Source organism: Arachis duranensis, chromosome 5 (genome assembly GCF_000817695.3).
Source record: "Arachis duranensis cultivar V14167 chromosome 5, aradu.V14167.gnm2.J7QH, whole genome shotgun sequence".
In the NCBI taxonomy this organism is placed as follows: domain Eukaryota; kingdom Viridiplantae; phylum Streptophyta; class Magnoliopsida; order Fabales; family Fabaceae; genus Arachis; species Arachis duranensis.
Window position 1 is genome coordinate 18,001,045 of NC_029776.3, and position 27,191 is coordinate 18,028,235.

Sequence of the window (27,191 nt, forward strand, 5' to 3'; positions counted from 1 at the left end):
ATTTCAGCAATTGTTTTATTTTCTGGAATTTTTTCTTCACCTGATTTGTCCACCACGCTTAGTTGGCTGAACTCTGATGGTTTTGGTTGTTGTATTGCTTCGATGGCCTTCTTGAGGGATTGGATCTGTGTCCTTATTTTCTGACAATGCTTGCATTTTTCGAGTTCTTGTTCGTATTTTTGAATTTCTTGATTTAATGCGTTGTAGACGAACTCCATTCTCTTGTTAATGTATCTGCAATAACATTTTTGTCACCCTTAATATATTTAATTTTTATTGGATATTGTAACAAAAATAATTGCCATCTTACCAGTCGTCCATGATTATAATCAACTTTTAAATTATATCGTATGAAACCTGTTAAATAACTTGAATCTGTCCTTAATGTAAATTCTTTGGGTAGTAAATCAATTTTCCATTTCTTAAGAGATTTAATTGCTGCTAGAGTTTTCCTTTCACGAGTAGTATATCTCTGTTCTGTTGGAGTAAAAGTCCCTGAAATATACCTGCAAAGTAATTCCTTTGGGGGATATTTAGAATCTAGTTATTCTTTTTCTTGTTCTAAGCTTTTTATAGCTTTCTTAGCTTTTAGAGATTCTTTTTCTTGTTCCAGACTTTTTATAGCTTTCTTAGCTTTTAGACATCCTGACCAGGTTATGTCTGAAGCATCTGTTTCTACTATTAAGTAGTCATTTTCTTCTGGAATATAAAGTTCTGGAAGTTTTTCACATAATTCTTTAATTCTTTGAATTTGTATACTATCTTTTTCATCCCATTTCCATACTTTTTTAGTACTTATTTTTGGAAACAAACTTTTAGTGTATTCTGTTATATTCTTTAAAAATCCCTGATCAGAAATATAATTTATACACCCTAAAAATCTTTGTAATTGTTTTCTATCTTCTATTTTATTAGGAAATAAATTTACATTTTCTAGAACATCTGGTTGAAGTTTTAGCTTTCCTTGAGTGGATAGAATTAATCCAAGGAACTCTATTTCTTGTTTTGCTATTCTTGTTTTCTTTTTACTAAGAACTAATCATTTTTCCTTGCATCTTTCTAAAATTATTAATAATTTTTGAAGATGATCTTCTTTATCCTGTTTTGTAAAAATTAGTATATCATCAATGTATACTAAAACAAATTCATTTAACTCTTTTAGATTTTCTTCCATAAATCTTTGATAAATACCTGAGGCTTGCTTTAATCCGAATGGTAATACATTCCATTCATAAAGCAACACACTTGTTGATTCTTTTGTTGGACAAGTAAAAGCAGTTAATTTCTTTGTTTCTTCGTCTAAACGAAGTTGCCAATATCCTGATTTTGCATTAAGAGATGAAAACCAAGTTGCTCCTTTGATTTTTTCTAAAATAGAATCTTTTCTTGGAAGTTTACGAGCATCACCAATAGTTGCTTCATTCATTTTCTTATAGTTTATTACCATTCTTCGTTTTCCCCTTTTAATTTCATTATTGTTTTCAACGTAAAAAGCTGGAGCCGCATGAGGACTTTTACTTAATCTTATAATTCTTTTTTCTAAAAGATCTTTACATTCTAATGAGAACTCTTCTCTATCTCTCGCGGAATAAGGAATTTTATTTGGAACATTTATCTCTTTTGTGGGATCTTTTAATTTAATACTTACTAATTCGTTATTTGTATTTTTAATATCTAAAGGATTTTCAGCACAAATTTCATCCAAAAGTTCTTCTATCTTTATTTCAAGATTATTTTTTGGGATATTTATCTGAAAGTATAAATTTAAATAACATGTCTCTAATATAGAAAGTATTTTAAATTTTAAGATCTTATCTATAGTAGTAGTCGGTATTTTTATTCGTTTTGATTTTTGATTTATTGAAGAATCGTGTGGGGCTTTTAAAACTATATATGTTAATTCTTGAATGAATGGATGATATAGTTTTAAAAAGTTATTTCCTATGATAAAATCCATTCCAGAATCTAACATATATATTGATGGAACAATGAACCTATAATTTTGAATAAAAATTTTAACCATCTCTGCTTTTTGGTCAATTTTATGTATTGATTTGTCAGCTATTCTAACTCTTAATGGTTTTTTTAATTTTTTCCAATCAAGTTTTATATTTGAACTAGCAAAGCATTGTGTTGCCCCAGAATCTATGAAAGCATTTATAAACTTTTCTGTTATTTTTATAGTAATAAATGTAGCATTATTACTCAGTCTCTGAGTCTGTTTCCGAGACATATTCAAAAATATAGTCTAAGTTATCATCAAATTCTTCTAATGGTTCCATGAAACAAGACTTAGCAATTTCTATTTGTTTAGTAAGATCCTTTTTATCCTTCTTTTTCGGGCATTCATTTGCATAGTGTCCTTCTTCTTGGCAATACCAACATTTACAATTTTCTTTTTTATTTGGGCAATAGTTATTTCTTTGTCTTTTGTTTTTATTGTTATTTTCTTTTCTAAAATATCTCTTTTTTCTCCAGTTTGGATAGTATTTTCTTTTTCTAAATTGATATTTTCTTTTTCTTTGAAAATTTTTATTAAGACCATATTTTTGAGGTATCTCCTCATTATTCTGACAGCAAATTCTTATTATATTTGCAAATCTTTTTTGAGTTGCTTCTTGCATACAACGTTCTTTTATTTCCTCTCTTATAGCAGAGGTTGCTCCACCAAAATTATTTTCAATTGTTCCTCTATTTATTTCTCTTATAAATCTTCCCATTATAAATTCATTAGCAGGATATGGAAGTTTTGTTATGTACATACTAAGATAATGATTTTTATCTTCTTCTTTTAATTTGTAATAATGCATTCTATATTCACATATATAAGATTCCACATTACATAAGTCATATATCTGAATATTAGCTAAATGGTTTTTTGCTTCTTGATATTATTTATTACAGACTTCTTGTCTATGATCTATAATATTTTTTCCAAAAATTCTTTATATAGAATCATCATTATATATAATATCTTATCATAAGCTGTTGTTTTTGTTTCTAATTCTTCTATTATTTGGTTTTCTATTGATGTCATATAATCTCTTATAGTTCCTTTAGTATGAAACCCTATGTAATTCCAAATATCCCTTCCAGACAATTCACCAAGTTTTGGATTAGTAAAGGCTTCTAATAAGAAGGAATTCAACCAATTTTTGAAAATTTCTTTTTCATTCTTTTTGCAGTCTAAATTGAGCATTCTTTCTCCTTCCATTTCCTGGATTTTAGGAACGTATTTTGATGGTATTTTTGTATATTTTGAATCTTTATTTATAAACCCTTTTTTAAAAGCATAATTATCAAAACCTGTTTCCCATTTAAATTGAGATTGATTATCCTTAGATGTTCCACCTTCATTTTTTACTTGTATTGGAATAGCTGGTTCTTCGTCACTTGAATAATCTAGAATGTGTTCTTCATTTTCTATATTTTCAGAATTTACTAATTCTTCTTCTATTTGAAAACCATGTTCGATAATATTATTTTCTTGAGCTATTTTTAATTGTTTAAAAAGCATTGTAACTTCTTCTAATTTTTCTTCAATATTCATAATTTTAGTGGTGGTTTTACTTTTAAATCTGTTATGTTTTGAAATTTTTCTTTCTTGGGATTCTCTTTTTCCTTATTTCTTTGAAATTTTATGGATGTTAATATTTCTTCAAGCATATCTACTATAGAATTTAATTGTGGGTTAAAAGTATGATATAGATGTGGGAAATCATTTCCATGGTAACATTTTTTAGAAATTCCGTGTGAAAAATAAGTTTTTTCAGGTTTTTGAAGTCCTTCAATAAAACTTATAGTAAAATAAAGATTTTGAGAAAAATCATTTTGTATTGATTTTAAGAATTCGGTGTCGTTACAGTTAACATTAGTTAAAATCATTAATTTTTGATCTATTAATTTTGATAACTTAATTATTTCTTCTCTTAAATCTTCTAATTTACTTTTTTCCATTAGGTGACGCTTTTCTTTGTGAAGAGTTACACTTTTAAATTAAAAGTGTAACTTTAGCCACCACTAATTACCATAGACATAGCCACCATAAATTTGACTAAGATAAAATACATGAGGCATATCTGTCTTTATATAAATAATTTTTAATATTAAAATAATAATTTTTAACAACTAATTGTATATATTGGCCGTGATTGATGAAGCTTGTAGAGCTTGCTTTGACTTTTCAAAGTGTTAGTACTTTCTAGAAACTTTGAGATATAACTTGTATTAGGAAACAATGCGTCTTGTTTAGCTTGCAAACTTTGGTTTTGTCATCATTTAATTACCAAATACCTTAGTTGGCAAATGCTCTTAGAACATTGTTGGTAATTCTTCAAATTTTCAATGCAATTAACTTTTAGTAAATAGATAATTATGATATTTAATTAAAACTTTGTTTTTCAATTCTTTAACCATGTTTCATGAAGATTCTCATTTATATAGGATTATGCAAGTTGATTTAAAATTTTTAATCAACATTGTCTTTCTTAAATTAAACTTGTAAAATTAATTATTCTAAACATCTTCTTCAACTTATAAAATAATTCCGTCTTCAACGGTTTTGTAAATATATCTGCAATTTCTTTTTCAGTAGGACAATACTTGATCATAATTTTTTTCTTATTTGTCAATTCTTTAATTTTGTGAAACTGTATATCAATATGCTTTGATCTCCTATGAAATACTAGATTTTTATAAAGTGCAATAGCTTACTTGTTATTACAAAATATTGTTGTTAGAGTACTTTATTTGTCGTTCAATTCTTCAAAAAATTTTCTTAGCCAAACTGCTTGTGTTGCACAACTTGTTGTTGCTATATATTTTACTTCTACTGTAAAGAGAGCGACTACTAATTATTTCTTTGACGACCATAAAATTACACCAGAACTAAGATGAAATGCAAATCTTAAAATACTTTTTCTTGTTTTAATATCTATAGCCCAATCACTATCAGTGTAACAGACAAGATTCACTTCATTAGTATTTTTATAATAAATACCATCATTTAAAGTACCTTTGATATATCGAAGAATTTATTTTGCAACTTGCAAATGGTTAGTGCAAGGCTCCTCCATAAATCTGCTAAGCAATCCAACTCCAAATATAATATCTGGCCTGGTTGCAGTTAAGTATCTCAGACTTCTAATCAAACTTTTTTAATAAGTAGGATTTACTGCTCTTCTTTTATCTTCTCTCAATAACTTAAACTTCTCTTCAACTGGAGTAGGAACTGACTTCGAATGTTCCATTTGAAATTTCTTCAAAATATTATTTGCATATTTTTTATGAGAAATGAAAATTTCATCATCCTTTTTGAAGAACTTCGATGCCAAGAAAATAAGACATCAAACCCATATCTATCATTTTAAAGTGCTTTATTATAGCCTCCCTGAATTCTGTAATTATCTTCAAATTGTTGCTAGTAAAGATTAAATTATTGTGAACATAACAACACACGATCAAGATATCTCCAAGTTCAATGAACTTGATATAAAGTGTATGCTCAAATTGACATCTTTTGAAATCATTCTGCGTAAAATAAAAATTAATCTTCTTGTACCACACTCTTGGTGCTTGCTTTAACCCGTACAAAACTTTCTTCAACTTGTAAACTTTATCTTCTTCTTCAGGAACTTCATATCCTATAGGTTGCTCAACGTACACTTCTTCTTCTAAAGTGCCATTTAGAAATACAGACTTAACATCCATTTGATGTATATTCCACTTATTTTGAGCTGAGAGTGAAATAATCATACGCAGACTTAACGTTTATTTGATGTATCTTCCACTTATTTTTAGCTGAGAGTGAAATAATCATACGAATAATGTCTAATCTAACAACAGAAACAAATACTTCAAAATAATCGATACATGACTTTTGTTTGTCTCCCTTCGCAACTAATCTTGCCATGAAACGATCAACTCCACCGTTGGGTTTGTACTTAGTTTTGTAAACTCACTTTACTCTAATCATCTTCTTATCTGCTAGTAAATCTATCAGCTCTCATGCATTATTCTTCTCAATGACATGAATTTTCTCATCCATTGCTTTTTTCTAATTATTATCTCTAGAGGCTTCTTCAAAGTTCAACGGCTCACACAATCTGAAAATAGAGCAAAATTTATGATTTTTTCATTGAATGAATCATTGTCATTGCCAACTTCATAATCTGCTAATTTAGCAGGTAGTCTCCGCTTTCTTTGAGGTATTCTAGATGATTTTGGTTGTTCGGTTGTGTTTGGTTGTCTTTCTTCTTCATCATCACATGTATTTAAAATTACAATCGGTTGTTTTTCTGTCTTTGTGTCCCAGTCTCATATGGCTTTCTCGCCAAATGTCACGTCTCTGCTGATGATTACTTTCTTTATTTCTGGATTGTACAATTTGTATGTTTTTGAGTATGTGCTATAGTCGATAAAGATACACTTCTCACCTTTGTCTTCTAACTACTTCTTTAATTGATCTAGTACGTGGGTATAAGTGATACACCCAAAGACTTGAAATGATGAATGGAAGGCCGTTTTTCACTCCAAGCTTCCTTTGAAGTTTTATCACGAACAACTTTTGTTGGACACTTGTTTAAAATATGAACTGTTGTTGCGACTACTTCTGCCCAAAACTCTTTATGCATTTGTTTTGACTTGGGCATGCATCTGACCATATTCATGATGATTCTATTCTTTCTTTTAGCAACTCCATTTTGTTGAGGAGTATATCTGGTTGGTAGTTGGTGTTGAATTTTGTGTTGCTTAAAGTATTCTGAACATGCAAGGTATTTTATTTCCCTGTCTCTCCTGAGAATTTTGATTTTATAGTTACTTTGTTTTGACAAACACCTTGAATGTCTTGAAGATATCACATGCTTCTGATTTCTGCTTTTGAAAATATACTCATGTATATCTACCAAAATCATCAATAAAAGATAAAGTACCTACTACTACTATTACTTGAAACTTCAATAGAATAAAGATATGAATGCACAATTTCAAATAATTTTCTGGCTCTCCATGACTTTTCTGTAGGAAATAGATTTTTGTGCTTCTTTTTCAGTTGACGAATCTTACAAACACAATTAGGAATAGAACTTGTGGTAGCCCAGAAACAAGTCTTTTCTTGATAGATAGTTTAGACCAGAAAAATAAAAATGCCCAAACCGCATATGCCACAACTAGCTATCATCAAGTATTATAGAATTCATGCAAGAGAAATTAACATGTTGAATTTCCAATGAAAACATTATGTTTGAAGTCATCTTTGTTTTATCTATGAACATTCCGTTGTTGTCAAACACAGTGTAATATCTACGATATGTTATCATCTTATATCCCTTCTCAGATAACTGTCCTATACTCAGTAAATTGTAATCAAGTTTAGGAGCATAGAAAATATCAGAAATATAACTCAGAGAACCATTTTTTAATCTAATTGATATATGCCCTTTTTTCTTCGATAAGGATCTTCGTACTATTACCAAATTTCAATAATAGTTTAACTAAATCATCTAATAAAAAAATAATTCCTTTCTATTAAACATATGATTACTATAGACATTATTTAAGTACCATATATTTACATCTTCAGCACATGAATTATTTGCAAAAAATAAAGTTTGAGTACCTGAATTATCATTAATATTTTGATGCTAATTTTTTGCAACGTGTATTTGATTATTATTCTAAAAAAATAATTCACCACTATTAAAAAAACTTCATACTACCCTATATCCTCAACTTAATACTTATATATTTATAATTTATTTATTATTCTATTTTAAAACATTTTTTTTATTGAATTATCGATTGAACTAATTTTTTTTGGTGTTTTAATATTTTTTTTGGTGTCTATAATTGAACCAATTAAACCAATAAATCAATGACTAAAACAATTTAACTGACAGATCTAATTCTCAAAACCTTGCAATTCATCTAAATCTAACCTAAATTATATGTAACTTTTCTTTTTGGACGGGAAATTATATGTAACTTCAAATTTGAAACAGGACAACACGTGTTTATAAGGCCTAGAGCAAGACAATGTAGGTGGGACTCAATTTGGCGTTCACGATAGCACACGAGAAACGTGCACTCGTTTTGGTGGGACTCAATTTATTTTAGAATAAAATAATAAATAAATTAAAAAATGTACATTTTAAATTGATTAATTTAAGTTTATTTTTAAAAAATTATTGATATTTTTAAAAAAATTTAATTTATTCTAAATATAAATTTTCAAAAATCTATTTGTAGTTATTTTTTCGTGTTTTCATGAAAGAACGGCCATCAAGATATGCTAAATTATTAATTAAGAGATTTCAACACAATAACAAAAAATTCCTACACGTCTCTTGCTAAATGAAAATTTGTAATATGGTCCATACTTTTGTCTTCTAATCTTTTTGCCATGAAAAGCGAAATACTATTTAGGATTGGTAATTCATACTCTATTTGTAGATATCTAATTCGGTGTAACCCATTCGAATATGGTAGATTACTCGACTCGTTACGAATAAGATAGAGATTACATTGGTCTGAGTATGCTTGCAGATAAGGTAGAATACGAATTTAGGGTGTACTCTATCCTACTCTACCTGCACTCTATATATAACACATATTTTATAAAAATTAAGTATACAGAAAATAAGGTGAGAGTTAAACTTACAACTTCTCTCATATAATGACTTATAATAAATGGGTAACTACTAAATTAATTAGTTAATTTAATAATTTAGAGCATTAATTTTTTATTTTATTAATATGTATAAAATTAGAAATAATTAAATTTTATATTTATTTTGAAAAATTTGATATTTTTATAGGTAAAATAGGGAAGAATAAGATTTAGAACTTTAGGGTACGGATAAAGTTAGAGTTAAAAAAATTCTCAACCTACAAATAATATAGAGTAGAATTTTAATAAAATTTTTAACTCACAAATAAAATTAGAATAGAGTCAAAATCTTATCCTATACTACTTATTACCAGCCATAACTCTATTGTCTACCCTTTTCAGCAACACTATACGTTACTTGGCTCAAGATTCGGTGGTCCCAAAACGTTTGGACCACTAAGTGGTCCCATAACAAAACATGTTTTTTAAAGTTTTTTAATAATTGCTAAATAGTCATTTTTTAAATTTAATTACAAATTAACTCCATATATTTTATTTAATTATAAAAACTATTTTTTATTTTATAAATAATTATTTTAACCAAAATCTATCATGTTTATTAACAATCAAGAGCAAAAACAATAACGAATTAGATCTTCCATTGATCCTAATAAATTTTTTGGCCATTCCAATCGATTAAAATATTACATTCGATCCGGACGTTCCTGAGAAGTCATGAAATCGTGTTTCGTTGAAAACCAATCGATTGGACTATCAAACCAATCAATTGAATTTTAACTCAATCGATTGGATTTGTGTAATTCAATCAATTGTTTATGATTTTCAATCGATTGAATTCTTCCAAACAATCGATTGGCCTCAATATTCAATCGATTGGTAATGGCTAAAAATCGATTGAACTTTGCACGTTACTTCTAATTCAATCGATTGGTTTGAAACTTCAATCGATTGGGAAGTGACCTAAATGTGTTTTTTTCGGATTTCAATCGATTGGTATTGTAATCCAATCGATTGAAATTTCAAATTCGCTTTATATTAAACCCAAACCATGCGTATTGAATTAGAAGTAACGTTTTAAAACATTCGAACCCCCATTTCTGCATCGCTCTCTTCTCTCACCGAACCAGAAAGCTTCATCTTCTTCTCTCTTCTTCTTCTCCAACCTCACCAACATCCACTCCGTCCTACATACATATTATTAATCCTCATCCAACTCCTTACAAAACCCACCAAATCAATATCCCCAAAATGGCTAGAACCAAGAACACCAAAAGAGCCAGGGTTGAGGGAGAAAGCTCTGCTTCCGCCAGACTGGTTACTTTATCACATTACATGGCAAGGTGGCTGCCGTCTCAAAGGGCACTGAAAAACTATGTGGAGAATTTCGAGTCAAGGCCAATTGTTCCTCCCAGGTACATAACAGCCGAGTTCATTCATGGTAGACATTATAACTTGGTCTGGAATGCTTTACAAACACAGCACTTAATCGATTTTGTACAAACTAGGCTTGATTATTACCCGAACTTGGTTAGGGCTGTTTATAGTACTTTAAATTATGTTGTTCCTAAACCTGATGAAGTGGGTGAGGAGGTAATGCCACTGATTGAGTTTGATTTAGGGTCACAGCATTATAGAATTACTCTGCAAGAACTAGCTGAACAATGGAATTTAGTTTATCATGGGGCAAAATTTACTGGAGGTATTGGGGCAGATGAAGAATGGGGTGAATATAATAGGATCGTTGGTTTGCAGAGTCTACAGTATGAGAATCCACAAATAGATGCTAGAGGTAATATAAGTTGTAGTGGGTTGGGTAATGAGCTGCGTATATTGATGTATTTGTTTTCATACATGTTGATTCCAAGAAAACATAATCATGGAATCTTGTTTAACGAAGATATTATAGTGCTTTGGGCTATGGTGACTGGAAAGGAGATAAATTGGCCTTATTTTATGGTTCATCATATGCTTGAAATGAAGAAAGGAAAATCAAGTGTTAGTTTAGTATATGCCTGCCATTGGACCAAGATTTTCACCTGGCTTGGAATTGACTTGAGTGAAGAGAAAAGTGTCGTCTTGAGTAATGTAGCCAAGATTGATGACAGCACACTAAGACAGATGGGAAGAGATCCGAATGCCCAAGAACCTCAGGTCCAAGGAGAACCACAAGACCCTGAGGTGCAAGCACAATCACAGGAACCTCCCCAACCACCCCTCCTTCGCCAACAATGCGAGATTTGATGGATGAATTGCAAAGCATGAGAGTATATATGGAAGAGCAATTTGCTGATATGAGGCAGCGTCAAGACAGGCAAACTGAAGCTGTCAATCGTCAAGGAGAAGCAATTGATCTTCTATACACAAATCTAGGAATCACAAACCCAAGGGGCATCATCCCAAGGCCTGGACCATGAAGAAATTGTTTTATAGCAATATTCAAGTACAAGCATGCCTTGCTTTGATTTTTATAATTCATATATAGAGTTCTTAAAGGTACTAGGTTTGTTTGAATTGTAAGACCTTCTTGGATGATGGAATGAATTTAGCTAACTATTTTTTAAGTTTATCTATATTCTTAAGATACAATCAGGTCTTGAAAACAATGTGTTTGTATGGATTCAATCGATTTTTTTCTTAGTGCAATCGATTGAAGTACACTTAAACACTATTCCAATCGATTGTTTTGATCCACCAATCGATTGGATTACACTTAGTTACTTCTTCAACCGATTGGTTTTTAATGCAATCGATTGAAGACTGGGTGCAATCAGGTGTTTGTATAGATTCAATCGATTGTTTTCTTAGTGCAATCGATTGAAGTACACTTAAACACTGTTCCAATCGATTGTTTTGATCCACCAATCGATTGGATTACACTTAGTTACTTCTTCAATCGATTGGTTTTTAATGCAATCGATTGAAGACTGGGTGCAATCAGGTGTTTGTATGGATTCAATCGATTGTTTTCTTAGTGAAATCGATTGAAGTACACCTAAACACTATTTCAATTGATTGTTTTGTTATTTTAATCGATTGGAGTGCACTTAATTACTGTATCAATCGATTGGTTTTATATGCAATCGATTGAATTATCATCAATTCAATTTCAATCGATTGCATATAAAACCAATCGATTGATACAATAATTATATGTACTCCAATCGATTAAAATAACAAAACAATCGATTGGAACATTGTGTTTAAGTATACTTCAATCGATTGGTGGGGGCTTGATTTCGCATAGTCTATCTACCAATTTTAAAACTTTTTATTTAAATCATTAATATGATCCGTCTAAGATTATTATTATTATTATTATTATTATTATTATTATTATTTGAGTATTTATCGACTTAAAGATAATTATGGATAAGATATAATCATATGAATAAAACTAAAAGATAAGATATGTTAACCAGTTTTAAGATGTTACACTTAATTTAAAAAAATTTAAAAAAGATAGAATTAAAATTTGAAGATTTTTTTAGGTCTATATATATGTGCTCAATCCGACTTATTTTCTATACGTTCACAAATTATTTTAAGTATTTGCCCTTCAACCAAATATACTCAAGTAATATTCTTCAGTTGATAATAATCATGGATATTCCTCCTAACGAAGATTTAGTCCTCAATGATGCACGTAATACACAAAATAGGTCACTAGCTACAGACTGTGATTTTATCACAGTTGATCTTGTTGATCAAATTGGAATTACAATTCCTAGTGCTACGGTAAGACGTAATCAGTTTTAAAATTTTAGTAGAATGTATTATGAGTTATTTAATCTTTTATATAATCTTTCTACAGGATGACCTAGTTTTCAATGATGAAAATATTCAAAGCAAGGATCTCAATAAAAGTGAAGAATTGTCTAGTAAAGTGGAAGAGCTCCTCCATAGCATGGAGGTAATTTAATTTGACAACCAGTAATGCAATTTATATTATGTCATACAATCTATATAGTATAAAAATTTTGTCTCACTCTTTTTGTATTTTTACATTTATATGACATTATTTTACCTAAAATGTTTGCAGTCAATGAGAGTTGTAAACATGGCTCGGGACGAAAAGATTGATAAAATCCTTGAATCTGTAAGCTGCATTGAGACAATGATATCACAACTCAGTCTAAAGAATGATTTCGAGACTCTGACCAAGCTTTCTGCACAAAAGACACTTCCATTCTCAAATATTTATACTGCTATATCAGACGATGAGGATGATCTTATCGAACTGGACAAGAGGTCTTTCATTGACGATGATGCTTTCAAAATAGAGATCAATATGGACAACCCAGTATCTCCAACTGTAAGAGCCGCAACAAAAAAGAAAAATATATCAAAGGTAATGCACGTGCAGTAATGGACAACAACTCATTTTTTTACTATTATATTCTTAAAATGATAATAAGAATTTAATGAATATATTTTTTTAGGGTAAGACCACTATGGGGACACAGAAAAAGGTACCGTTCAATACCCCAGGCGGGATTAGAAAGCCAAAGATTGAGTCCAAATCATCCAATAAATCTAAGGCATCTTATGCACTGAGCCAATCCACAAATGCCTATAGAAGACCTGTTTATTTCTTTTCCATTACGGACGTAATTACCACTTATGAACCAATCTTTAATTATCTAGCTCTTACTAGTACTGCTAATTAACTATATAGTTGTGTATTGCTAATACTTTTGTGTCAAATATTCGTAGTCAATGCATTGTAAATTTATGCCAACTCCAACCATGCGTCTTTTGGAAGATCAGATAAAGGCATGTGCATATGCATTTTCAGCCTCGCTCAATCCATCGTAAGTTAATATGATTTTATCTGTGTTGCCGATGAATGATGACCAATCTAATGTGTTTTTGGTTTTTAACTGAAACAGGGAAGAACTTGTGGTAACAGATACAATCAGAGCAACTAGATTAGACTTTGAACAACTCATACCTGACAGACCCATTACTGATAAGGTACACAAATAATCTATTTATTAATTTACACTTGATTTTCCTGATAAACAAGTACTTTATTTGGATTATGGGTCAGATTCTTGAATTAGCGGCATTGAGATGCACTGATGACCAATCTGATGTCAGTTTCAAGACAACGTGGCAACTTCCACCGAGATTTAAGGTATGTTATATAACCCTTAACAAGATAGTATTACTGGTTATAAGTTATAAATGCACTGCTGATCTTTATCAAGTACTAACAGTTATATTGGTTTGCATTAATGAATTAGGTGGATGTATTCAGCAATAAAGATCTAAAGAAAAAGATGAAACACTATATTTATAAATTTATGCAACCTACTCTTGATTTAAAATTTGTAAGGTTTTTTTTTGGATATTCATGGCTGGATTTATCATTTTTCATCATTAACAAACATAACTTACGGGCAAATTTTATTGTCTAGATATATGTTCCTATACAAGAGGGTGACCACTGGTATCTAATGGTAATCTCGGTCTGCGATCGCACAATCTATCACTTGGACACCCATTTTAATGATGACAGAATTCACTATCGTGAACGTGTTATCAAGGCACTAGTAAGAATTTGAAAAAAATTTATTAAGCTTATGTGCTGATATTTTGTTCAAATTTTTTCTATCTAGTTACATGAAATTAGGCAAACGCACTGGAGCAAGTCATCAAGTCGAGGTTTTACAAAGATGATGGCATTCAAGAGTATAATAAACAATTTGGTGACTACAAAATTACAAGGCCAGAAGATATACCTCAATGTAGTTCAAGCTGGAACTCTGCAACTTGGGTAATTAAGTGGATGGATATGACTTTTGAGTTTAAACCAAATGGTAACAATAAGGTGAGCATTTATAAAAGACCTCCCAAATAATAACAGACTCCATTTTTTTGTACTAATTTACAATAAAACGATTGCAGCTTGAGGATCACGATATTCGCATGATAACCGCTGTGCATTTACTCCGGAGTCGGATCAACCACAAGAAGTCACAAATTATATCGTCGGCCAATGAGTTTTGGAATATACACGCAAACCATGATATATAAAGATTATATAAATAATCTAGATAAAACTTAATACTTAAGTTATTGCCTATTTATTTGTTATGTTTGGTGGATGTACTTCTTTTGTTATTTTTCAATTATAACTTTGTGGCTTTTATAATTTTTCTCTATTTCTATGCACTATATAGATATTTTAGTTTAAAAAAAACCATATTATTTTGATTCAATAATGTTATTTTCATTTATTATTTCAGCAACAATGGCATACAAATATTATGTCGTGTAAATTAAATTTTATTTTATATAATTAATTTATATTAAAAAAAACCAGAATTTTGTTGTTTTCATTTGATCATTGTTTGACCTCTATTAAATATTGACTAGAAGAAAAAAACACTATCCGCATGCGCATGCAAATGTGCCAACAAGGATCAAAATATGCTCATCATATTTCATACACCACATTCATCAAATTTTGAGGAGCTGCCTATCACTATCATATTCCCTCAATAGGTAATCTACAATAAATTAAGTATACTACTCATGGAATAAATCTCTCTATGCACTTGTTGGTGTATGTCACTCGATCTTATAAATCTCTCTATGCACTTGTTGGTGTATGTCACTCGATCTTTTCCATTCCACTAGACGCCGCAAAAATTGCTCAACCTGAACATATTGGTTGGGCAAGGATGTTCAGATTCACCATAATACAAAAAATAAATTACTATATTTAAAAGCATCCCCCTCTGTACGATCATCGCCAATATAAATTGGGAAAACGTCATTAGGAATTGTCATATCTCAAGCAGATTTCTTCCTTGGGTTAGCTTCAGTCATCGAAATTGTCATTTTTGACTTTGTGGCTGTAATTGCACCAAGAATTAGTCAAGAAAAAAACAGAAGTGGATTCACAGGCTTCTTTACGTCCTCTATCTTTGGACCAAGCTGCATAACAAACTAAATTAAAGAAAACATTATTAAAGTAAAGGAGATGAAGAAATTAGGAATTACCTTGAGGGGAAAGTCTCCACAAAATGGCTTCACATCAATCAGGGAGCAACCCATGATCAAACCATGCCTCCGCACACCACGATACCACTTTGGACATATCCTATTGAGCTTGACGTCTTTGAAGCCAACATTTTTAAACCATTCAATATAGTCTTCCTCCTTTGGGACCAATAATGCATGCTGGCAAGATTGAAGATTATCACGTCTGAGCAATTGCTGGCAAGATCTTCATCAATAAAATTTAAAAAACAGCAACAAATAAGCATTCAAAAACCCAATCAAAAACCATAACTAAAATCAACAAGGCAACATTGCACCAAGAGCAGCTCTCAAAGACACACACAATCAAAAACACCATTATCAACAACACAACAGACTGAACAGAGCCAGGAATCAAGAACAATAAGCATCAAAATTAAAAAACGGCAACAAATAATCACCCTTAACCTAAAATCAATAAATCTATCAAAAGAAAATTTAAACACAGCATACTCAGAAATTAAAAAAAGCAGCAGCAGACTAACAAATTCATTTTAACCAGTAATTTTAACAACTTGATATCAATGATTATTTTTCCATTCATGTTCAGAAACCAGTCTCACTAAACAGAGCATGAAAGGAAGAGCTGAAAAACCCTATAAGCAGTGACACTAACCTTTGACGCAGAGCAGGACGACGAAGGGACGATGGCGAGTGGCGAAACGAACCACAGACGACTTACCATACGATGGCGAGCAGCTTGAATCCTCAAACAGAGAAGCCACGGGAGATGGGAATGATGTGCCGAGCTAGAAGAAGACGAGTTCGGTACAGGCAGAAGGTGGAAGGAGTGGAGGCGCCGACAACCACAGACGGCGGCGGCAGAAACGTTAAAGAAGCTAGGTTTTGACCAAGCTATTCTGAGTGAGTGAGGTGAATCACGAAGGAGGGGGTGTTAGGGGGAAGTGATGGGTGGGTAACACGTTGGGAGGGTTTCTTGATTTTTTCTTTAAAGCAAAAATCAAAACGACGCCGTTTATAAAGAACCGATTGGTTTTCGGTTCGGTTCACCCATCCGATTTTCGATCGGTTCAGCTGTTTTCATATGGTTTTCAATTTAACGGTTTTAGGCACTAGATCGGATCGTTTTCATTACCGATTGGCTGTTCTTGCTGTGATAACTAACAAAGAACTGATAATGAGGGACGAAGGGGGGAGGGAGTTAGGGGAAGGGGGATTAACGCGTTACATTTTTGGTGTTGTTTTAAATCAAACCGGCGTCGTTTATAAGAACCGGTCGGATATCACGGTCCGGTCATACGGGTCGGTTCACACCATTCAAACGGTTTTCAAGATGACGGTTTTAAATAGTAGACTAGAGCCTTTACATTGTCGGTTTGACCGATTTTTTACGATTTTTTGCAAACCGAATGTTATTTAAGAATTATTTCATCTAAAAAGCATATGCAAGGCTATCCGTATAGAATATATAAAATATAATTAATATAGTCCAAAAAAATAAATAAATACAAATATAAAACTGGTTCTCTACGCAAAAAAATTAAGTTTATGGAGGTTGCTAGTTATCACTATCTAACTCAGCTGTCGGTTTTGGATATACGTCGCCATCATCCGAACCATTAGCCTCGTCTTCAATAACGTTGTTGTCAATGTCCTTTTGCCAAGGACATGTTGTCTTCTTATGTCCTTCCATTTGACAAACACTACAACGTTGGCGCTTCTTCCTAGATGGTTGTCTTGAGCCTACACCGCTTTGATTCACATACAGATTGCTACTTTTAGCTACACCTGATTGAGGTTGATTAGTGCCTTCGTCTGCAGCCTTGTAAGATGAGTACAATCCCATAATTAGGTCACGTGTCTCTTCATATCTCTCTGGTACTTTAGCAGCAACTGCAGCAAATTGTTTAGAAAATTCCACCAAGGCACTTTGACAACTAATAACAACAGCATCCCTGGTGAACCCACTTGGATCATTGAATGCTGATTTAACCTTTTTTGTCCATCTATCCAATACCAATGACCGGGGAATCTCACAGATGTCTCTGTCAACCAGAACTTTCACAATATGTTCGCAGGGAATACCAAATGACTCCATTCTTAAACAGGTACACATGAAGATCATTTCTTCTTGACGAAAATCAACGGTCCACATAAAATTGGGCCTCCCATGCTTACACACGGTGTACTTTATGCAATCATCGGTATTATCTATGTTTAGCACCCGCATTGATCCAGCTCTAGAGAGAAATGGCCGAAAGAAAAGAAATATCTCATGAGTGTATAACTCAGCAGCATATCTCTCTAGTAGCTCTATACAAGTTTGCATGACAGGCACCCCACGTGTAAATTCATAATCAGCATTAAATTCTTTAAATCGCATGTGTGCAACACACCTTTGAAAATGCTCTACGAAACTTGTCAAATCATACCGCGACCCCATATACCTTCCCACAACTGAGTGTAAACCTTCACATCTTAATGTAGTTCTAAAGCCAGCAAAGAATTTTCCTCTTAGATATGCAGTAGCCCACATATGCTTCTCTTCGTACATGTTGATCACCCACGACTTATCCTCAATGCCAAATTATTCAATAAGCTGAACCCACTTACGCTTAAACACGGGAATCTCGTAGTCTCCCAACATGATTTTTCTGAATTTCGATGTAAACGATGGATTTCCAACATTACTAGTTGCATTTCGAATAAGATGCCAAGCGCATAATCTATGTCTGACTTCGGAAAATACATCTCTCACTGTATTCCTAATCGCCATGGCCCCATCAGTTATGATTGAGGTCGGGGTCTTGCCCCTCATTGCAAACATGAGCTGACGCAAGAGCCAAATATATGTATCAGTAGTTTCGTCAGCAATTAACACAGCTGCAAAAACAATTGTTTGGTTGTGGTGGTTAACCCCACTGAATATGACTAATGGACAACTATACTTGTTCTTCTTGTACGTAGCATCAAAAGCAATAACATCCCCGAAGAGTTGGTAGTCTAGTTGGCTAATCCCATCAGACCAGAACAAATTGCGTAACAAACCTCTTGAATCATGACATGCCTTGAAATATAATTGTGGATCCTTCAATCGCATATCCTCCAACTTCTTCAACACTCGCGCTGCATCACCAGGAATTTGACGCCTTTGCCGAGCAATCTCATTGTACATATCTCTGGGACCATAGCCAACAAATTCATACCCGCCTGCTTGACTAGCTAGAAGACCAAATATCTGTAAAGTGCTAATCCCTGACTTTAGTATGTTCATCATTTGCATAATATCTGCCTCTGACATTTTTCTGTGGGCAGGCAACATAAAACTGAATTGTGTATCCAATAGATCATGGTTGTGTTCGTCAGAGAAATAAAAGGTATGCCATCTTCCACTTTCTGGTACAAATTTAACATCCATTCGGACATCACATCCAGTTCTTGTTTCTAATCTAGGCTCCTTCTTCCTTTTTTTCCATCGTGTAATATTTCTCCATCCTAAATCCTTGCCTATGACATACAAACTTTTGTTTGTAAATCTCACCAGTACTATTCTTGAAGGTCTTGCTCTCCTTGCACTAAAGCCCTTCGACTTTGAGTACTTCATATAAAAATCAAATGCAAGCTGCAAAGTAGAAAAGTGGTATTTGCCAATTTTCTCCGCAAAATTCTCACTAAATTTCAAAGTTGTAATGTCTTGCACGGAGTCAACCGCATAAGCGGCTTCAAGGATATCTTCTGACTGATCAGATTCTAGAAAAAAATGCTCCCTCAGTAAATTCATCTCTGAAGTCTTCTTCAAATTCATTCTGTTCATCCATCATATCTTGGTCACTTACTAGCTCTTCTTGTTGGTTAAAGTCATCGTCCTCCTGGTATTGCTCATTCATCTCAGTGTCCGTAAATATACCTGACATCTTAAAAATGTCCAATGAAAAAAATTATTTAACTCCCCCTTTAATCATATATTCTTATTTGTGGTAAAAGTTAAAAATTAAAAGTAAATAATATTTAAAATTTTTTGTTTAACAAAATTAAAATAAAACACAAAAATAAGAATAAATTTGTATAGGAGTACATTCATTATGTTATAATTTTAATAATTAATGTAAAGTTTAAAAAATTGAATAAATTTATATTTATTTTGATTACATTCAAAAGTGAATTATATGTATTGATATAATCAAGAAATATACTTAACTTCTTTTATAATAAGTAAGTTTTTCAATAATTTAATTTATTAAAAAAATCTCATCTTTTTATTTATCCTACAAAATAAAAATTCATATTAATAGTTTTGAATAAGAGAATTAAAATAAAATATAAAAATAAAGCTTGAATAAAAAAATACAAAGTTTTCAATCTAAAAATATAAAATAATTAAAAGATAAAAAATTATTTAAATATACTTTTTTAAGACACTCTATGACTTAGATGAATAAATATTATTTTTAAAATGAATCATGATATATTGATATAAAAATTATTGTGTGTAAATTTTTTTAACAATTAATAAACCTCTCTCGTTAATAACAATATTGGAACTTAAATTTGAACGCTAATTAATATTATATATTGTGTAGGTACTTAGAGTATATTATAAAAGTACTTAACAATTTGAAGAGAAAAATTATTAGTGTAAATTTATTTTTTTTAAAAAAAAATTATCCTTATTGAACTATTCTATACTTTTATTCCTTCAAAACATATCTTAATAAAAATCTTTTTAACAATAATTTAGATCCAATAAGAATATCTTAACGAGCAGTTACATCATTCTGTCATGGGTTAATGCAAAATTTACAGAACGTGAGTACGTGATTGAGTATAGTTTCTTGAAATTTTGGGGTGTCCAAGCCACTACTCCCCCTCTAGGTCCGTTCCTGATTGCTAGCTACTTAATAATAAAAAATAATATCTATTTACTTTTTAGTATTTCTCAATGTCTGTGAATTAATAAAAGATAAAAAAATATTTTTTCATTACACAATCAATTTCACGAATAAAGTATCGAAACGAATAATTGCAAAATTAGAGATTCTATTCACTGACCTCGATTTTGTAATCAAAACGATGGTTTATTTTCTGAACACTACAATGAAAAACTTGATTGGACCTTTGCTTATTGCTGCAACGGTGATTAACGATGAAGAAATATTGGATATTAAATAGACGGATAAAAAATGTATTTAAAAAAATTGGATATTGAGTAGATGGATGTTCCAAAGAAAAACAATTAATGGTGTATAATCAAAGAAAATGATACAGGATTTCAATGGTGGGATTGAATAATTAGTGATGGATTATTCACCAATTTATACTGTTAATATTAAGGAAAAGATAAGATTAGAGTATCTACATCAAAATAAGACCGCAAAATTTGAAGATAGAATTTGAAAGATAAGATAGATGAATAATAAGATAATTTCTAAAAAGATAACAAGATTGAAATAGGCGCAAGCACACTTCAATCCATTGAATTAGGTAAATTCATATTATTTTGGTGAATTCAATCGATTGGATTACAATACCAACCGATTGGAAGCCGAAAAAAACACATTTAGATCACTTTCCAATCGATTGAATTTTCAAACCAATCGATTGAATTCAAAGTCACGTGCATAACCAATCGATTGAATATTGATACCAATCGATTGTTTGGAAGAATTCAATCGATTGAAAATCATAAACAATCGATTGAATTACATAAAATCCACATTTAATACATTGTTCAATCGATTGGTTACTATGACCAATCGATTGATTTATGCAAAACCATTCTTCCCAGCAATTTACAATCGATTGTTCAATGATAAACTGAAATCCAATCGATTGAGTTAAAATTCAATCGATTGGTTTGATAGTCCAATCGATTGGTTTTCAACAAAACACGATTTAATGACTCCTCGGGAACGTCCCGGATCGAATGTAATATTTTAATCGATTGGAATGGCTAAAAAGTTTATTAGGATCAATGGAAGATCTAATTCATTATTCTTTTTGTTCTTGATTGTTAATAAACATGATAGATTTTGGTTAAAATAATTATTTATAAAATAAAAAATAGTTTTTATAATTAAATAAAATATATGGGGTTAATTTGTAATTAAATTTATAAAAGGACTATTTAGCAATTATTAAAAAACTTTAAAAAACATGTTTTGTTATGGGACCACTTAGTGGTCCAAACGTTCTGGGACCACCGAATCCTGAGCCATGTTACTTGTAATCCTACTGGATTTAAGATCTCTATCATCATTAATTAATCAACAACATTTAACACTTTTCTTCTCTCAGACGTGTGATCATCTTTTCTATCTTTTCCTAATGAATTTTCACTTAAATTGTTGAGTTTAATCAAGAATTAATTAGGATGTAGCCACTATGGATGCTACTTTGAGTCTTGTGCAATTCTGTTTATTTTAGGTAGCATTTGACTGGATTTGATGGAAAAGAAGCATGTAAAAGTGGAAGGAATCGCAAAGCTGTCAAGTCTGACCTCTTTGCATTCAATCAATCATAACTTGAGCTACAGAGGTCCAAATAAGGCGGTTTGCGTTGAAAAGCTAACATCCAGGACTTCGCAAAGATATACAATTTGACATAGTTGATCTGGCGTTTAAGGGCGTGCACTCGCACATCACGCGCACGCGCACATTGGCGAAAAGTCTATCGGCGCGCACGCACACCTGGCGCGTACACGCGACATGCGCGACGCACTGCAAACTTAGATTTCGCCCTCAGCGATTTCTGGGCTGCTCCATGACAACAATAAAAAAGTCTCGTGACCCACAAATTCAGCCCAACAAAATACATAAATTCAATTACAATTTTAGTCTTTATTATCTTATCTTTAATTCTCTTATTTTATCTTTATTTGTTTTATCTTTCATAAGACAATACTCTATATATATTTAGTTTTACCCTCATAGTTTACAACACACTTCAATTCAATTTAAATCAATCAACAATCAATAAAAGTTTGCATCTTTACTTTTTCTATTCTTTCACAATTTTATCATATATATATAAAATACACCATCTTAAATTAAAATAACATGCATTTATTATTGTAAACTTTTATTATTGTTATTATTTAAACATTTCACTGAAACAAGAGAAGTGTCATTCTTTCATCAATCAAAATTTTAAGTTCTAAAGTCAATATGATTTAATGTCATTAATATTAGAAGGATGTACATGTACTTGTGGTGAAGACGATCGATGCCTCATGCCTAGCTATAGTTACTGTTGAAACCGAATGAAGCCAGTAGCGAAGATGAGTAGCCAAGTAGGTTTATCTTTGTCTACGTTAAACTAGAGTAAAAAAAATGAGCACAAGTGCACAACATACGCTTGATTTTTTTTTGAAAGAAAATAAGCTCAACACACTGAAGTGGAGCAACAGTAGAAACAACAAGTACTTAAAAAATTACATAGAACTTTTTAACTTCCAGTGATGCCATCAACCCCTACGGAACACTCGTAGTCCATTCGTCGTAACTCAGAATCGTCTTTCTTATTACAAACTCCACATCTGTGTTCTGATTATTGAAGATCCGCGCATTGCGTTCCACCCAAATGTTCCAAATAACTGCAAAGAATCCCGGTAGCCACTTCTTCTGATCCTGTTTCCGCTTATGCCTACCGGCCCACCGCTCAAACAGTTCCTTTATGGTACCAGGCATAGACCACACCTCCCCAACATATCTCAAACAACTACACCACACCTTCCATGTTATCTCACACCTGAGAAATAAATGCTCCACCGACTCTACCTCCTTGTTACAAAGAACACAGATATTATCACTGGGCCTAAGGACGCCTAGTCTAATCAATCTCTCCTTTGTATTTACTCTGCCAATAAGTACAAACCACCCAAAAAGCTCAATCCTCGGCGGTACCACTCCCCTCCAAATAGAACTTGTGTAACTGTAGCTCGTTATCTCATCCGACAGAGTCTCCGACTGTAGTACCTGCACAACAGATTTGGTAGAAAATACCCCTTTACCATCAAACTTCCAAACCAAATTATCATCTTTATCCTCTGACAATTTCACCTGCCTAAGCCGCTCATGAAGTTGGTGGACAAGTTCCAGCTCCCATTGGAACAACTCTCTTCGCCACTGGAAGTTCCATATCCACTCAAGTCCATCCCAAAATCCACACTCCCCTACCTTCGATCCTTGCTGATTAGAAATTGAGAAAAGTCTTGGAAATGTCACCTTCAAAGGACCACCTTGTAGCCAGTTATCTTCCCAAAACAGGGTACTCCTCCCATTCCCTACCTCCATCGCCATGCCAGTAAGCATTTTATCTTTTATCCTTTGCTCTTGAACGTTTAACTGACATATATCTTTCCATTGCCCTCCTTTCACTGGTAACTGCTGATTCACTAACATTACAGCAGGGTTCAGGTTGTTGCATGAGCAAACTATCTTCTTCCATAATGGGCACTCCTCTTTTGAGAAACGCCACCACCACTTGAATAATAGCGCTGTGTTCCGGATCACCGCATCCCCAATACCTAAGCCCCCGGCCTTTTTCGGTGCCTGAACCAACTCCCACTTAACTAACGGAATACCATCCTTGCCATCCTCCTTGCACCACATAAATCGCCTTTGCAGAGCGATCAGCTTATCTGCAACTGCCTTTGGCATCTTGTATAGACTCAGATAGTATATAGGAAGGCTATTCAGCACTGATTTGATAAGAACAAGCTTACCCGCTTTAGTTAGAACCTTAGCTTTCCAGAGACTGAGTTTCTCTTCCACCTTGTCAATTATGGGCTTCCAAGTCTTCACCAATCGAGGATTTGCACCCAAAGAAATCCCGAGATATCTTACAGGTAATACTGCTTGCTTGCATCCCAGCAATCCACAGGCCTGATCTATCCAGTCCTGCTCACAGTTCACCGATATCAAACTTGACTTCTCGAAATTAATGCTCAGCCCCGACATCAACTCAAAACACCTCAACAGTCTTTTATAATTAAGAATTGTCTCTGTCTCTGGTGGGCAAAACAATATCGTATCATCCGCAAATTGTAGGTGCGACAAACTGATATGCTCTCCCCCAACCAACAGCGGTTCAATGCGCCCATTCCTTACAGCTTCTCCCACCATCCTATTCAACACGTCCACTACCAACACAAACAGAAATGGAGAAAGGGGATCCCCTTGTCTGAGACCTCTTTCCATGTTGAATGGCTTAGACGGCGCCCCATTCACCAAAATAGACTTAGTGGCCGTGCTTACACACTCCTTCACCCAATTCCTCCAGCGTTGGCCAAATCCCATTTTCTGTAACACTATATCCACAAAACTCCACCTGACTCTGTCATATGCTTTATGAAAATCCAGCTTTATGATCGCCGATTTCCTCCTCCGTGCCTTAAGCCAACTAACTGTCTCACAGGCTATTAGAGCACCATCATGAATTTTTCTCCCTTTCACAAAAGCCGTCTGAGTCTCACCCACCAAACCCGGCATCACCATCCTCATTCTTCTCACCATCACCTTCGAGATCACCTTGTACACACAACCCACCAGACTTATTGGCCGGAAATCCTTAATCTCCTTAGCCCCAGGAATTTTGGGGCCAGAGTCACCCATGTTATATTCACCTCTGTTGGTAACTTTACCTTGTGGAAGAAATCCATCACCGCCTCTGTGAACTCTTGACCCAACTCATCCCAGCATTTTTTAATGAAGTTCATATTGTATCCATCACTACCTGGGGCCTTAGACGATTCACAATCCCAAACGGCATCCCTAATTTCCTCAGCCAACGGAAAAACCTCCAAGGCTTCTGCCTCAGCTCTATCAATTTGCTTCAACAACCCATCCCGAATACCTATACTCGGAGCATGTTCCTGACAATACAACTCCTTGTAGAATCCCCTAATTGCTTGCTTTATTCTCCCTTGATTCCTCACAAGCCGACCATGAATCATCAGAGCATCAATCCTATTATTCCGTCTTCTAGCCGATGCAATAGTATGAAAGTACCGGGTATTCCTGTCCATGTCCCTTGCATGTTTAGATCGAGACATCTGCTTCCAATGGGTTTCCATCCTACTGTACCATTTTTCACAAAATCTCACCAACGCCTTTCTTCTAGCCTCCGTCGTACCATCATATATCCCCTCACTAACCTGCTCATCTAGCTTCCTGAGCTCTTCCTCAAACTTTTGCAGTCTAGTATCCATATCTCTGAAATTATCCTTGTGCCATTGCCTCAATGGTATCGTCAAGGCTTTCAGTTTATCAAGGAATGGACCACCTCCCAAGGTCCGCCATTCATTCTTTACCATCCTTAGAAAGCCCTCATGGCTAAACCAAGCATCCAGACTTCTAAATAGTCTAGGCCCCCCTCTCACTTTTGTATCCTCCACAATCAACGAGCAGTGATCGGACAAGCCCCTTGGACCCCCTCTCAGCCTTAAGTCAGGAAACTGCTCCACCCATTCAATATTAACCAGCACCCTGTCAATTCTGCTACAAGATTTGCCCCTAAACCAAGTGAACTTCCTATCCGTAAGGGGGAGATCCACCAACTGCATGTCTTGAACCCAACTCTTAAACTCTTTCGCTGAGACCGATAAATTCTGTAGCCCTCTTCGATCTTCAACTTGCAAAATCTCATTGAAGTCACCCAACAAACAGAAAGGCACCTGGCACAAACCTGCAATATAACTCAACTCCTCCCACACCACCCACTTTGCCTCCCTTTCATGTGCCCCGTATACCAAACAGTAAGCACACTGAAAGTCATTCTTTGTTATTACTCCTTCAATACACAACCACATATCTCCTTTATAACAATTCCTTCTCTTAAACATGTTATCATCCCACATCCACAGAAGCCCCCCCGCCGCCCCAACAGATTCCACAAATTCCCAACCGACAGAACTATGGCCCCAAATCCTTCCAACATCATACTTCGAGATATTCTCCCTTTTAGTTTCTATCAAACCTAGCATGTCTAAATTATACTTTTTTTTTCAACGTCCTAATCATACTCATCTTTCCATCCCCCCCTCAAACCCCTAATATTCCAACAGCTCACAATCATTTAAACAAATTACTGCTCACCTTCTGTTTATTCTTTGGACGACTCATTCTTGCCTTTGCTTTTTGTTTCGCCAACTTCCGCTTTTTCGCTATTTCTTCATTCTGAGCTTGCAATATACCCATGATATCCACGTCCTCGTCCAACAGCACAGCACCAGATTCCACTGCCAGTTCCCATGTAATCGCATTTTCCTTGGTCTGTGCTTCCATAGACATCCGATCATCATTTCCCTCCGTTAGCCGCACACTGCTAGGTTCAGCTCCAGCCCCTTCCTCAACATGTTCCTCAATCCCCACCAAGCCTTTGTCGTCCGCCTCTTCCTCTTGATCATTCCCAATGGTGTCCACATTTGCCCTGATCATTTGCTGCTTTGCACCCTCATCCACCCAACTATCAGCAAAATTTCCCTCCCTGCCCGTGCCACGCTGCTCCCTGCCTCCTGAACCATTGCAATTCTCTAACCTTCTGACCCTATCTC

At 33.5% G+C, this 27,191-nt stretch overlaps 3 protein-coding genes across 3 annotated transcripts in view; 1 reads left to right on the forward strand and 2 right to left on the reverse strand.

Moving 5' to 3' along the window:
- Positions 1 to 27,191, forward strand: part of LOC107488489 (tocopherol O-methyltransferase, chloroplastic) — a 41,893-nt gene that overhangs the window by 6,898 nt on the left and 7,804 nt on the right. The gene's annotated exons all lie outside the window — the stretch shown is intronic.
- Positions 17,199 to 18,194, reverse strand: LOC107488430 (protein FAR1-RELATED SEQUENCE 5-like). The gene has a single exon (XM_016109179.1). It carries the CDS (start codon positions 18,192 to 18,194, stop codon positions 17,199 to 17,201), a length of 996 nt encoding a protein of 331 aa, XP_015964665.1.
- Positions 18,228 to 19,445, reverse strand: LOC107488431 (protein FAR1-RELATED SEQUENCE 5-like). The gene has a single exon (XM_016109180.1). It carries the CDS (start codon positions 19,443 to 19,445, stop codon positions 18,228 to 18,230), a length of 1,218 nt encoding a protein of 405 aa, XP_015964666.1.

Excerpts from the sequence above, each read along its gene's own strand:
- LOC107488431 (XM_016109180.1), bottom strand. The coding sequence starts at position 19,445 with ATGAATTTGAAGAAGACTTCAGAGATGAATTTACTGAGGGAGCATTTT.
- LOC107488430 (XM_016109179.1), bottom strand. The coding sequence starts at position 18,194 with ATGTACGAAGAGAAGCATATGTGGGCTACTGCATATCTAAGAGGAAAA.